Source organism: Peromyscus californicus, unplaced genomic scaffold, assembly GCF_007827085.1.
Source record: "Peromyscus californicus insignis strain IS unplaced genomic scaffold, ASM782708v3 Scaffold_12__1_contigs__length_115047231, whole genome shotgun sequence".
In the NCBI taxonomy this organism is placed as follows: domain Eukaryota; kingdom Metazoa; phylum Chordata; class Mammalia; order Rodentia; family Cricetidae; genus Peromyscus; species Peromyscus californicus.
Window position 1 is genome coordinate 1,135,820 of NW_026294413.1, and position 13,129 is coordinate 1,148,948.

The 13,129-nt window shown below is 36.1% G+C and overlaps 1 protein-coding gene across 5 annotated transcripts in view; it reads left to right on the forward strand.

The window, feature by feature from the left end:
- The window catches only part of Nalcn (sodium leak channel, non-selective), a 316,074-nt gene that overhangs the window by 14,667 nt on the left and 288,278 nt on the right, over positions 1-13,129 (forward strand). For 4 of the 5 annotated variants that reach the window (XM_052732370.1, XM_052732372.1, XM_052732373.1 and 1 more), the window contains exons 2-3: positions 8,213-8,359; positions 11,656-11,838. In XM_052732370.1, the coding sequence (XP_052588330.1) occupies positions 8,252-8,359; positions 11,656-11,838 (291 nt within the window). In that variant the 5' untranslated portion in view covers positions 8,213-8,251. The remainder of the gene's footprint in view (positions 1-8,212; positions 8,360-11,655; positions 11,839-13,129) is intronic. The other variant, XM_052732374.1, reaches the window with a different exon arrangement.

The following is a 13,129-nucleotide window of genomic DNA, read 5'->3' on the forward strand; positions in this document are numbered from 1 at the left end:
ATCCAGCCACTGAGACATAAATCTTAATGGCTTCTGTCTGGAGTTCTGTGGCCATATTGAGAAAAAAGTGGGGAGACAAGAATGAGAGCCTTGAAACAGGAGTTGAAGTTGCAATGCCCAAACCAAAATATTCATGACATCAAATTCAATTATCTCCCAAAATATGGGGTGACACCTTTCTCATCTACAAGTTTATCATCAGAACTCAAATCTAGGAATACATGGTTATGCTTGTACTTGTGTGCCTTACAAGGCCTTGGTATGGATTGATATGAATGAGCTTGGGAGACAAGAAAGACACTGAAGGAATATAGATGTTTGAAGGTAGGATTTATTTAGTTAGGATTTTGTATGCATTCATATTTATTGGTAGAGAAAGATTTTCACAAGATAAAAAGAAGAAAAGTGTAATAGAAGTATATGAAAATAGCCATATTAACTTGACTCTATACATAGAAAATATATGTAAAAAATAAAGTTCTAAAAGATATAATTCAATCCTATTGGAGAATAAGGACCTCAGTAAAGACAATGCACCAAAGAGGAACATGCCTGATCAGTGCTGTCCCCAAAGCACAGTGGCTGACACACTATGTGCTTAGCCAACATTTAGAAAAATGATGCAGTGTCTAGAATTGGAATTCCTAATGACTTTAATATTTGACTCTTATTTTATTTACTCATTTTTCCTAATTTTCCTAGAGCAACATAGTACTGTTTGGTTGATGAAAATAAAATAAAAACTGATGTATTTAATAATTTAACTTGAAGTTTAAGTATTTGAAAGTAGGAAGGGCCTAGACAGTGAATGTCCAGGCATGCTTCACAAGTCTCCTCTCACCTGAGATTACAGAGGCGTCCTGAGCATCTGCTTCCCTGTGTCTCCTGTCCAGGACTCTGAGGATAGAGTTAGCAGTAAATTGTAAAAGAATGAAAAAAGCACCAGGTGGGGGGTGGGAGACTGAGGAGTACACACATAGTGAGAGTTAATTAATTAATTAATCAGCTGCTCTGCCTTCCCACTTGTCTAACCTTTAAATCAGTTATGCTATCTGTTGTGTCAGGAACATGGAACAATCAGGTATTCTGGGAAGAAGAAGACTAAGTATTTTTTTCTAATGCTGAATCCATACCACTCACCAATGGTTGGAACTCTGCTTTTATTTGTTTTCTTGTCAATACAATTATGCAGCAAGAATAGGGAACAGCTTTTGTAAGCAATGATGACTGTTCTCCCAAAGGCATTAAGGTAGATTTGGAATTAGAGGGATGTTATTAAACATTTATTTTCTAAAATTTTCTGATCAAACTGTAGCAGAGCTACAGAGCAACTCAACAACAGCACCCAGTTAAGTGGTGTGTGTCGAATAAGAGGGGCAAATAATTTCACTAGTACTCATGAAGACTGCAGAATTTGTGTATATCAGTAAACCAAAGTGTGGTTCATGAATTGTATTAACAGATGTAGTGCCACCCTAATGAAGAGAAAGAAATCATGCCTGCTGCCTTCTTTAGGCATTCTTACATAAAATATGCGCTATGAATTTACCAAACTGCTATTTGTTTAAATATTAAATCTTTCAGTTCTAACAAATCATACATAGAACTTAAGAAAATGTTTTTGAGTTAAATAAGGTAATTAGGAATAGGGGACTGCAGCAGGCAAAGAGAACACAGCTGGATAAAGGACTTGAAGTAGCCAAGAAAGAATGGAGGATGAAAAATAATGGCCCTGTTAGCCAGTTAGAGTGGAGCGTGTGAGGGCAAGAACAAAAGAAAATGCAGGTGAAACAGTGGGATTCTCCATGAAATATGAGTTCAGATGAAGCAGGTGATTTCTGAGCCCCAAGTGTCTGTGTTGTTTTCTGCTGTGCATGCAGCACAGGCTGTAGTTCCTGACACAGAGTGGACGCATAGTATTTGCTGTGTGAATGAATGAAGAGTGGATAGTGAATGAATGAATAACAGAGAAACAAGATAAACCGAAATTCCATGAGCTGTAGAAATGTTCATATCACAATTTTTAGTTCAGGCAACTAGGGAATGCTAACAGTGGGAGAAATCATCTTCCCCAGGGAAAAATATACCAGTTGGTTACTCAATACCAAATTGTCAGCCCTGAAAACATACATACAAGTAACACTATACAGACTGAAAAAGTTATATTTAGGAATATGTATGTATGTACATATACATATATGCATATAAGAACAATTAATGAATAAAAAGGCTGTGAATTTGAAAGAAAGAAAAGAATGGCATATGAGAGGGTTTGGAGGGAGGAAAGGGAAGGAGGAAATGATATAATTATATTATAATCTCAAAAAATAAAAGGAGTAATAAAAACAAAACATAAAAAGAAGAATCCATGAACATGGGCAATCTTTTCATTCATTGTTGTCTTCTTTAATTTCTTGAACAAATGCTTAGTGTTTCACTGTAGAGATTATAAATCTTCTTGACTAAATTGTCCTTAGGTATTTTATTTTATTGTAGCTATTGGAAAAGAAATTATTTTCTTGACTGATATGCATACAGCAATGCTACTGAATTTCTTGTTGATTTTTTTGTATCCTATAACTTTATAATTCATTTAATAAATGAGTTCTAATGAGGTTTTGTGGCATCATTAGCTTTTCCTGCATAGAGAATCATATCAACTGCAAACAGGGGCCATGTACGTTCCTCTTTTCCAATTTGGAGGCACTTTCTTTCTTTCTCTGTCCAGGACTCCCAATACTTTGCTTAATGTCAGTTTGGAGAGTGGGCATGCTTGTCTCCTTCCAGAGAAAGTGTTAAGCTTTTACTCATTCAGCATGATGTTAGGTGTGGGTTTGTCATATGGGGACTTCATTACGTAAAGTACATTTCTTTCGTACCTAATTTTAGAGCTTTCATCATGAAAGGAAGTTAATTTTTGTTAACTATTTTGCATCTAATATAATGACTTGATCATGTGATTTTTATTTTTTTATATAGACATAATAAAATGCTTTTCCAAGGACTTGAATGGTACACTCAATGGTAGAGCCCTTGCCACACCTGTAAGAGGATGTGTGTGTGATCCCTGGCATCACAAACAAGAAAAAAAAAAGAAGGAATCTCAGATTTGAGATACTATGACTTGAAAGGGAATTAGTAACAGTAATTAAATGAAAGGGGTCTTTGTTCATATAAAGAATAAAGAAATAAGAAAGATAATACTGTGGCTAGAGAGATAGCTCAGCAGTTAGGAGCCCTGGCTGCTCTTTCAGAGGACTTGGGTTCAACTGGGTTACAACCATCTGTAACTTTAGTCTCAGGATATCTAACACTATCTTCTGTTTTCTGGGGGTACCAAGTATGCATGTGAGATACAGAATATGTGCAAATAAAACATATGTACAAATCAAATTAAAATAAATAAAAATTTTAAAAGTATGGCACTGTTGAGGTGTAGCATGAATCTGTGTGGTCCTTCTAGCTACATGTTGGGACCTGGAGTATTTAGGGTGCTAGGATTTGGAACATGAGCAGAAAGAGTGAGAGAGATATTCCATCACAGTCAATTATATCAAGTTGAACTATGTTGTTGCCCTGTATCTGAGAAACAGCATAGGCACAAGACTCAGTGTTAGTGAGACATTAGCTGAGGGTAATGGATATTGAAGGCATTAAATATGGCAACTAGGATAGGTAGAGGAAGACAATCTCATAAAACATGATGCAGAAGACAGAAAAATTCAAATCCTATGTCCAATAGCTCCTAGAAGGAAAAATGAATAGCACTGTTGCAAACACCTCACAGTTAAAAACAAAATGGATAAATTCCATTTTAATTTTGACAAGAGGGTAGAAATCAAATGAGGAAAATGTATGGCTTTTGCTTCCAAGGATTAATTGACTATTTAATGAGAACAAGGAAGCAGAATATGTTTTCCTTCTGAGTTTCTGTTAGCTATTTCTGAGTAAAAGATTTATCAATGAACATACTGTAACTATGCAGCCTCTCCCTATATTGAATTATTTAAATATCAACTTTTAATAAGTGTGAAAAAGCTTTTGAAAGTCATGTTTTTCAAACCTAGTACACTGCCTTATCAAGGACACTTCTGGAAACAAAAATGATATATTGGCTTATTAGTGCATAATACTGATAAGGAAAAAATACACAGAAGCAATTTCCATCAAAATAGAAAGCTCACCTAGGAAACTTAAATATCCACACTGTTCTTTCTTTATCAGGGGAATAATAGTTGTCTGTGCTCTGTTATATTGACTGAACATGAACAAAGGTGTCAAGCAACACCCAGGGCAAAGGAAAATTGCTTTGACTAACTGCCCTAAATTAATCTGAGATTATTTGTACATTTATGACTTGAATTTATTTTATTGCTTGAATATTTTTCCTTTTATTGAAAATAGATTGTTTTCTTCATATAATGTACCCTGATTATGGTTTTCCCCTCCCTCTACTCCTCCCAGTTCCTCCTCACCTCCACCCACCCCACCCCACAATCCAGATCCATCCTTTTCTATCTCTCATTAGAAAACAAACAGGCATCTAAGGTATAATAATAAAATATTTTTTTAAAAATAGAAAAGCCCTGAAACAACATTATGAGACAAGGAACCTCCAAAGATACCACTGAGTTTGTTTTCTGTTGGCCATCTCCTGCTGGGCATGCAGCCTACTCTTGAGAGTACTTTGTTTCCCCAGTGAGCCTCCCTTGGAAGAAATTAAACTTTTATTTGCAAATGGTTATCAATTCGAGATTGCTTCTTGTTGTGGAATATTATTTTAAAGTGTGTTACTTTTGTTTGTGTTGCATTTGTTTAACTCTGTGAAACTGTGTTACTTTGCCTATCTAAAACACCTGATGGTCTAATAAAGAGTTGAATGGCCAATGGCAAAGCAGGGGAAAGGATAGGTGGGGCTGGCAGGCAGAGAGAATTAATAAAGGGAGAAACCTGGGAGAAGGAAGAAAAATCAAGGAACGAGAAAGGAAGGAGGAGGACATCAGGGTTAGCCATACAGCTATACAGCAAGCCACAGAGTAAGAAACAGAAAGGTGTACAGGAATAGAAAAGGAAAAATCCCACAGGCAAAGGGTAGAAGGGATAATTTGAAGTTAAGAAAAGCTGGCTAAAAACAAGCCAAGCTAAGGCCAAGCATTTATAATTAAGCATAAACCTCTGTGTGGGATTTATTTGGGAGCTGGGTGGTGTATAGGAAGGACAAAGAGAGAAGAGAATTCTGGGAACAGGAAGGCTGGTCAGGAGTTGCCAGCCAGACACAGAGGAAGCAAGATGTAAAAGTACCAGTAAGCCACAAGCCATATGGCAACTTATAGATTAATAGAAATGGGTTATAGAAATTGTATAAGTTTGGGTTCCTCTAACTAGGTTTGGGATTTTGTTTAAAAAATTATAAATAAAAGGAGGAGTTATGAGACTGAAAAAAAAAAAAAAAAAAAAAAAAAAAAAAAAAAAAAAGATATAAGAACTAGATAACAAGAAGCCTGCCATGGCCATACAGTTTATAAGTAATATAAGTCTCTGTGTGTTTACTTGGGTCTGAGTGGCTGCAGGCCTGGGCAGGACTGGAGAAAACTCCAGCTACAGTGATGGATCCCCCAAAAGAGCAAAAACAAACAACAGTTTCTGGGTAAGGGATGAGGCATATGTCCACTTCTCCTTTTAGCTCTAGAATTCCCATCTGGTATAGACCTGTGCAGGCCCTTTGCATGCTGCCTCAGTCTCTATGAGTCCTATATGCATGGATCATGATTTATTGCTTGAATATTTTATGTACTGCTCAATATTATTGAAATAGTGAAACTTCCAGTGATTCTGGAGCTGCTTGATAAGTTTTAATGTATGTGTGGATTCTTTGGAGCTTGGACAGATCATTTTATGGGCACTGTCAGACTTGGTAACATGTTGGCAGCAGTTGAACAGAACATCAATGAGAGTGACAGACAGCTGGTGTCATTCAATTATAGTCTAACTGTTTTGATGTATCAAATATAGCCAACTGGATTTTTAGAAAATAAATTATGTATATTTCTGTAGATAAATCAGTCAAAAGTCAGTTTTTATTCAGGTAGAATATTGGTAAGAAAAGGTACATGCAATTCACATGTCCATCAATCTCCCCTGTCTCTGTGGAAAAACGATAAGGGTTAGGTCTCTAAAATTCTTTGTCTAATCTTTGAATGCCATATGGAACCACTCTCATCTTTCTTTGTCTTGTTAAAGAATTTCAAAAATATTTTGCAACCATTCTTCAGATAAGTAGGAGCCTGTCATTTAAGAGACATCTCAAATTAAGGACACCAGATGTGTTCTCCAACCCAAAGTAAATCAGAGAATAAGTATCATTTGAATATTTTGCATACATTTACATTGGATGTCAAGAGTCCCTAACTCCAATTATGTAAAATAAAATTAATTAGTGACACCTACTGCAAAACCCATATTTAAATTCTGTGTTCAAAGTAACAACAGCTTGGAAATACATTGCACACTTTAAAGACAAATAGCTTGAATTTCTCTGGGAATAGGAAGGTTAGGGAAAGTCAGCTACTCTGATGGATTGGGGAGCATATAGCAAAGAGCAAGGAGAAGTGGACCATCAAACACAGAGAAGCATATTCAAAATTTCTTTGTTCTGAACTGTATTTTATTTTCTTTCCCAGTAAAAATCACAAGTGCATATATCTACACTCCTTGCAAACACATTTTGTTTTTCTCTTCTGTCTAAGAGGAGCTAAATGTTACTCACTGTCCTTGATGAATTTTCTTTAAACACCAAGAGCACTTTGGAGCACCAGGCAAGAGAGAAAGTGGTGGATATTCCTGGTATCGAAATGGCTACATTTTCCTTACTTGAAATTCTCATCACTTTCTCTTGCCTGCAGAGTACTGCCCTCTGTCGTCTGCCTTCAGTTGTCCTCCTAAGGATGCTAAGTACACCCATGGCCAACACTCAACACTTGAGGCTTTGTAATCATGGACTTGTTTTCAATCTCAAGTTTGTTTAAATATTATTGATCAAGTTGTCACTAGCCTCAAAGCTGAGATTTCTTATGCATGCACAAAATATCAAGGCACTTCTTTGGTGAACTCTGTGGCTCCAGTACTTGAGAGACAGAGGCAACAGGATCATTGATTCTTTGAGGTCAACCTAAGACTCAATCACATCTGATCCTTCTTCCTTGTTAAAGTGTAGAATGTGTTTACATCTTACTGTGTGGCCACATTTGTAAAATGTTGAACCCAATGTGCTGGTTATACTATTTTGCAAAGAAGTGAAGGAGGAGGCCACAGTTTCAAAGCCGGCCAGATCTACATGAGTTCCAGGCAAGCCACATCTATAGAGTGAGACCCTGTCTGAAAAACCAGAAACAGATAAACAAGGCTAGGTATAGTGTTATTCAAATGGGGAGTGTTACTTTGGAATGAAGGGTGGTCAGGCATCTGTCTTGACAATTCTTCTTTAATCATGCTACATTTACTTGTCATTTGATATATAGTAGTCCCTTCTTCAATGGCTGCTAACTTTAGAAATTAGCAGCAATATCCATAAGGAGGTGACATATATAATAGGTTGTAGATAATGTGGAATTGTGGAAACAGGTGACAATCCAGCATCTCATCTTCAGGTGCAGTTGATAAAGAACTGACTTTAGAAGAGCAAGGAAACTTTAAATGGTTACTGATTAAAAATAACAGAAAAGGCCTCCGACTGCTGGAGCTTCTCTCCCTATTCTCTGTGCCATTCATCCTTTCTGAGGAGGACAAAATGAGAAATCATCTTAGGATTATGCTTGGAACAGGACATGCATGTGAATGACATATTAAAATGATAGAAGAAATCCCTGTTGGCAGGGCCATGGCAGAAGCTCCACAGAGCAAAGAATTTTCTAATAATCTGTGTTCCCTATGAGATAAGTAATTTTGTTCCAGCTGTTTTACACAAGTTGTCTCTAAACTGTTTTTGAAATTAATAAGGTAATCTTTTGGATTGGAAGGAAAAAATTGGATTTTATCAATATCAATTTTATCTCATTCTTTTTCTGTGTCTAGATATGTGTGTTTGTTATATACAGTACCTTTGGGTACATTTATGATCTCCCAGTGTACTACTCATGTATGAAGACTCAATGCTTTTGATAGGAAAGGAGGTAGGTTAGGTGGCTAATAAAGTTTTCTCTGTTCCTTTTTCCAGACTTTGGTTTTGTACTTGCCTTCCAAAGCTAACTTCAACATGCTCAAAAGGAAACAAAGCTCCAGGGTGGAAGCTCAGCCAGTTACTGACTTTGGTCCTGATGAATCTCTGTCAGACAACGCTGACATACTTTGGATTAATAAGCCAGTAAGTCATCTTTCTGAATTTTGCAAAAGCACATGCTGATATAAGAGAAATTTCATTCATACATTCAAAACTCATGTACTTTTAGGTTTGAACTATGGTTGAGCTACAGTGGAAAGTGAATGAGTCTTGGAGTCTTGTGGTTGGGTTGGAAATGATTCAAATTGAAAGGATGAGGTGTTGCTATGAATTCCTCACATAGGAAGATACAGACAGTGTAAGAGGTCTGTACTGTGCCTTCTGGTCTCTTCACTGCTCTGGATACATTGTCCTCAAATCACACAGTGTAGAGATAATTCCACTCCCAGGCTGACCCAAGATGAGCTACTTACTACTCCTATCCATATGCTTTTTTTTAAAAAAAAATCATGTTCAACAGTAATTTACTTAGGTAGAAAAGGTTGCAAGACACTGTCCATTTCTGAATAGTCTTTATGTTGATTTAAATCTTGTGACAGAACATGTGCCTAGTATCTCACAAGTTCATGCATGTTGAGCATGAGAGTAAGAATTATTATGCCATACATCCCTGCATGTTAGAAGGTATAGTGGTTGGGACTGAGCCAGGAAGCTCACTCTTAAGTCTTGGGAATTCAGCTCCATACAGCAAAGTAGGAGAGACTTCATTCTTAAAATCATAGTTGTAAATGCTGAAGTAATGAAACAAATTAAGCTGAGATACTCTCAATGCTTGCTCCTCCCCTAACCTGGACAAAGGTAGTCAGGCTGGCTTCCCCCTGAGTTTTACTAGACTGCTCCTGGAAGACTTCCATAGCCTGCTCACAGGTCTTTGTATATTGCACTCTCTGTTGACATTATCCTTCTGCTTTATACTGTTGAAGCATCCTTAGGACTCCCACTATAAATTAAAATGTGTTGGCATTATATGGACAGCTCTTTGTGAGCAGGCTCTCTCCTGGCCAGTGACCACCCCTTTCCTGTGTCTCTACATCATCTACTGGAGTCTTCTGCTTTCCTATACTATCTAGCTTAGCAGTATTGGTATCTTTTGCTCATGTGCTCTGGTCTTCAAGGTCCCATCTCATTTCTGTTGGTAAGTTAAATCCTCCTTGTCCATTAGGTCTATCTGGATTTTACATCTTCCTCATTTGCCACTTCCTCAAATAGATCGAATGAACTTCTCTTCACTTATCCAATTTAGATTTGTCTATAAATATAAATGACATGTAGACACTCACAGAAACATTTGTCCCTCTATTCTGTACCCAATTTTGGCCAACCACAGAGTCAAAATATTTGAATGAAACTTGCATCTGTAATGAACATGTATGTATTTTTCTTTCTTATTCTTTCAGAAACAGATCGGTATAATAGGATTTTAAATAAATTTAAGTATTATGAATCATCCTAAAATGATTTAAACTATATCAGAGAATATATGTAAGCAATGCATAAACATTGCCCATTTGTTGAATGTACCCAGGCCCCCTCGTATTTGAGCTTCTGATGTGGGGACAGATATTGAGAGGTAACTACATATGTCATGTATAATATCTTGCTTACTATACTACAAATTAGTAATGTATTGGCTAATATATATCCCAAGACATGAGCATTTCTAGATGCATAGTAGGTCTTCTGTTCATATTTAGGGAACTAAACTTACTAGAAAATAAACCTCTCACTAACATTCTCTTTATGTCTAGGCCATTAAAAACTTTCTAAGAACTTTGAAAGGTGGAATTATAGGTGTAACCCCAGAGTCTCTGACTAAAATGACTAATGATTAATTATAATTCTTCAAGCTCAAAGCCTATTTGTTGTAAAATAGCCCATCTTTCAAATCTCCTGGTAATTAGATTATTTATCTGGAGGAGTCCAGATAGGGTTGAATTTGCATTCTGACATTTATTGGAGGGGTTTGTCAAATTTCATATTTGAAAACTTCAGTACATCAACTCTTAAAATACAATGAAGTATATGTGTCTTCTGTTTTCACTATGTTTTTATATAAATATTGTTATGCTTGGGAAAATATTAGACTCTACTCATCAACGTACAAGAGTTTCAGTCTTCTCAAAGTTCTGTCAGTCATTCTTAATTTTCAGCTTAAGGCTTGCTAGTTTATAGAGATGCATGATCCATCTATTATCAAACTATACCCCTGAAACAGGAGTATAAAATTAATGATTAATATAATGACACACACACACAGATACACTCATATGTATATCCAAAATATAGTCAATAAATGACATTAATTATGTTTAAAAATTGTGCACTGAGTAATCCAGTAGCAATATTCACTCTGTGAGTTTAGCATGTGTATACAACTAACCCTTTTCATCCTAGGCATTACTTTTAAAATGAAAGATTATATGTGAGTACATTAAATATATACCCATTTGTTTTTATTTCTTTCTTCTTATTTTAGGGTTATTTTAAATCTTTAGACAGTTCATCAATGTGTGTCTATAATTGCGAAAATTTAATTTTAAAAGAGATTGTAGGCTAAATGTACAAAATGTTTTCTCTGAAAAGAGACAGCCTCATTCATTATCTTTTTTCTACAATGATTATTTTAGAAATGATTTTTGAATTTTTAAAATTTATTTTTATTTGTGTGTGTGTGTATGTGTGGTGTGTGTGGGGGAGGTCAGAAAACAGCTTTTTGAAGTTTATTATATCCTTCAACAATAAGGTCCAGGGATTGAACACAAATCACCAACCTGGCTTGTATGGCAAAAGGGATCTCAGTGGCCCAGAAATGTCTTTTATGTAGGGAGATTATATGTGATGTATTTTTTAAAAAACCTGTATAGGAGTGTTCTATATCAAATCCATTTTAAAAAATAATTTATGATCTGCTATGATAGACCATTGTTTAAGATGCTGAAGAAGTATTAGTAAATAGGACATGGCTGCTAATTCTGGGAGCTTCATGGAGACAAAAGAAAGAAAAGTCACACCCAAGTTCACTGAGGGTGAGTCGCTATATTATGTAGAGAATGAGAATTTCCCACAGAGTGGTCTGATTGCCTTCAAATTAACCTTGGGTTTAGCGCCTATTAATGTATAATCACAGGAATGTTTCATAATCTTTTCAGAACCTTGATATGTTCATGTGGAAAATGAGCTGCTTTGAGAAATAAGCATTATAAAATGTGTGAAAATATTGAGTGTGCCTTATGAACTCAGTAGATGTTCCCTTCTTCTTCTCCTCTGCACTAGTGATCTATTTGAACCAAAGTGTTATGTCTTCCAAATAGTGTGCTTTCAAAGACCAGTCAAAGGTCTCAGTTCATAGTGTCACAAAGTAGCTTTGGCCTTTGTTGCAGTGGGTACACTCTCTGCTTCGCATCTGTGCCATCATCAGTGTCATCTCAGTGTGCATGAACACACCCATGACCTTCGAGCACTATCCTCCTCTTCAGTATGTGACCTTCACCTTGGACACTTTATTGATGTTTCTCTATACTGCAGAGATGATAGCAAAAATGCACATCCGGGGTATTGTCAAGGTGAGAGTTTTCTTGTCATTTAAGTTAATGAACGAAGAACATTGAATATTTTAATCAACTCAGTAATACAAATTACAGTGCATTTTTATATTATTGAGATTGAAATTTTTAAAGAGCATGACTCCAAAAATTGGTAGAAATACTTAACTGAATGTATCAGGCTTTGCTGACTCCCCATGGGAGGCCTTACTTTTTCAGAGTAGGGAATGGGGGAGTTCCTTGCGGGGGAAGGCTGGAGAGGGAGTGGGAGGAGAGATGAGGGGGATGAATAAAAAAATCTTAATAAAGAAAAAATATTTTAAAAGTTAATTGCATTTTATAAGATACAAAGCCTTAGAATATCTGCAAAAGAGCTAGTTGCTTTAAGTATATGTTTCATGAGTCTAGGGGTTGAGTGTATTGTGCCATCTAGAGCTAAAGCCATGACCTATAATGGTTATGGACCCTCAAGGAGGCACTTTAATATTTGTTGATGTACCGAACACAAGATAAATGTCACATGATATAATCAGAGCATGATGGCATTTAGCTGGCTTTCATAAACCTGGATGTTTCGAACATATAAAAGGATAAAAAGAGGAATTGAGAGATATAGAATCCTGGGAACTGCAAGGAAAAGAATATGTACATCTGATTGGTACCCTCGGGAAATACAAATAAATTACACTTTTAATAAAAGTTAAAAAAAAGAGAGACTTTTTTGCCATAAGATCTTGGTTCTATAGCACTAACCTGTTCAGAGATTAGGAATATGAAAAGATGCTGTTCCAGGAGTAGCTTACATTGTCCCATTTGGAGAGAGTGGTATAGTGTGGGCTTTAAGGCTTGACAAATGACATATTGACTCAAAGTCTGTCTCCTACATACTAGGGAGATTCCGGGGCATGTGAGACCCCATGCGAGGACTGGGAGTCTTTAATAAAATGATTCTTGACACAGAGTTAAATGTCACTCTCTTGTCTTCACTTCTCTTTATCCATCATGCATTGTGGCACTGTCCTTAATGGAGAATCATGATAGCCAATGAATTGTGGTATGCATTTCTAATGTTTTATTATAAAATTATGAATCACAGCCTGCATAAAGATCAATAATTGAACAGCTATATTTCATTTTAAAGAAAATCTGAGCTTCTAACTCACTTCAGAAATAACTTCCTTTGCAGTGCTGATAATTTTTTCATTTGCTTCCCAAAAACATCATCATTGTATAAGGCAAAATTAACAGTAATTTGTAAAATAGGTTAACTACCAGTTGATGTTCATATTCCCTTGATTGTTATAAATATCTT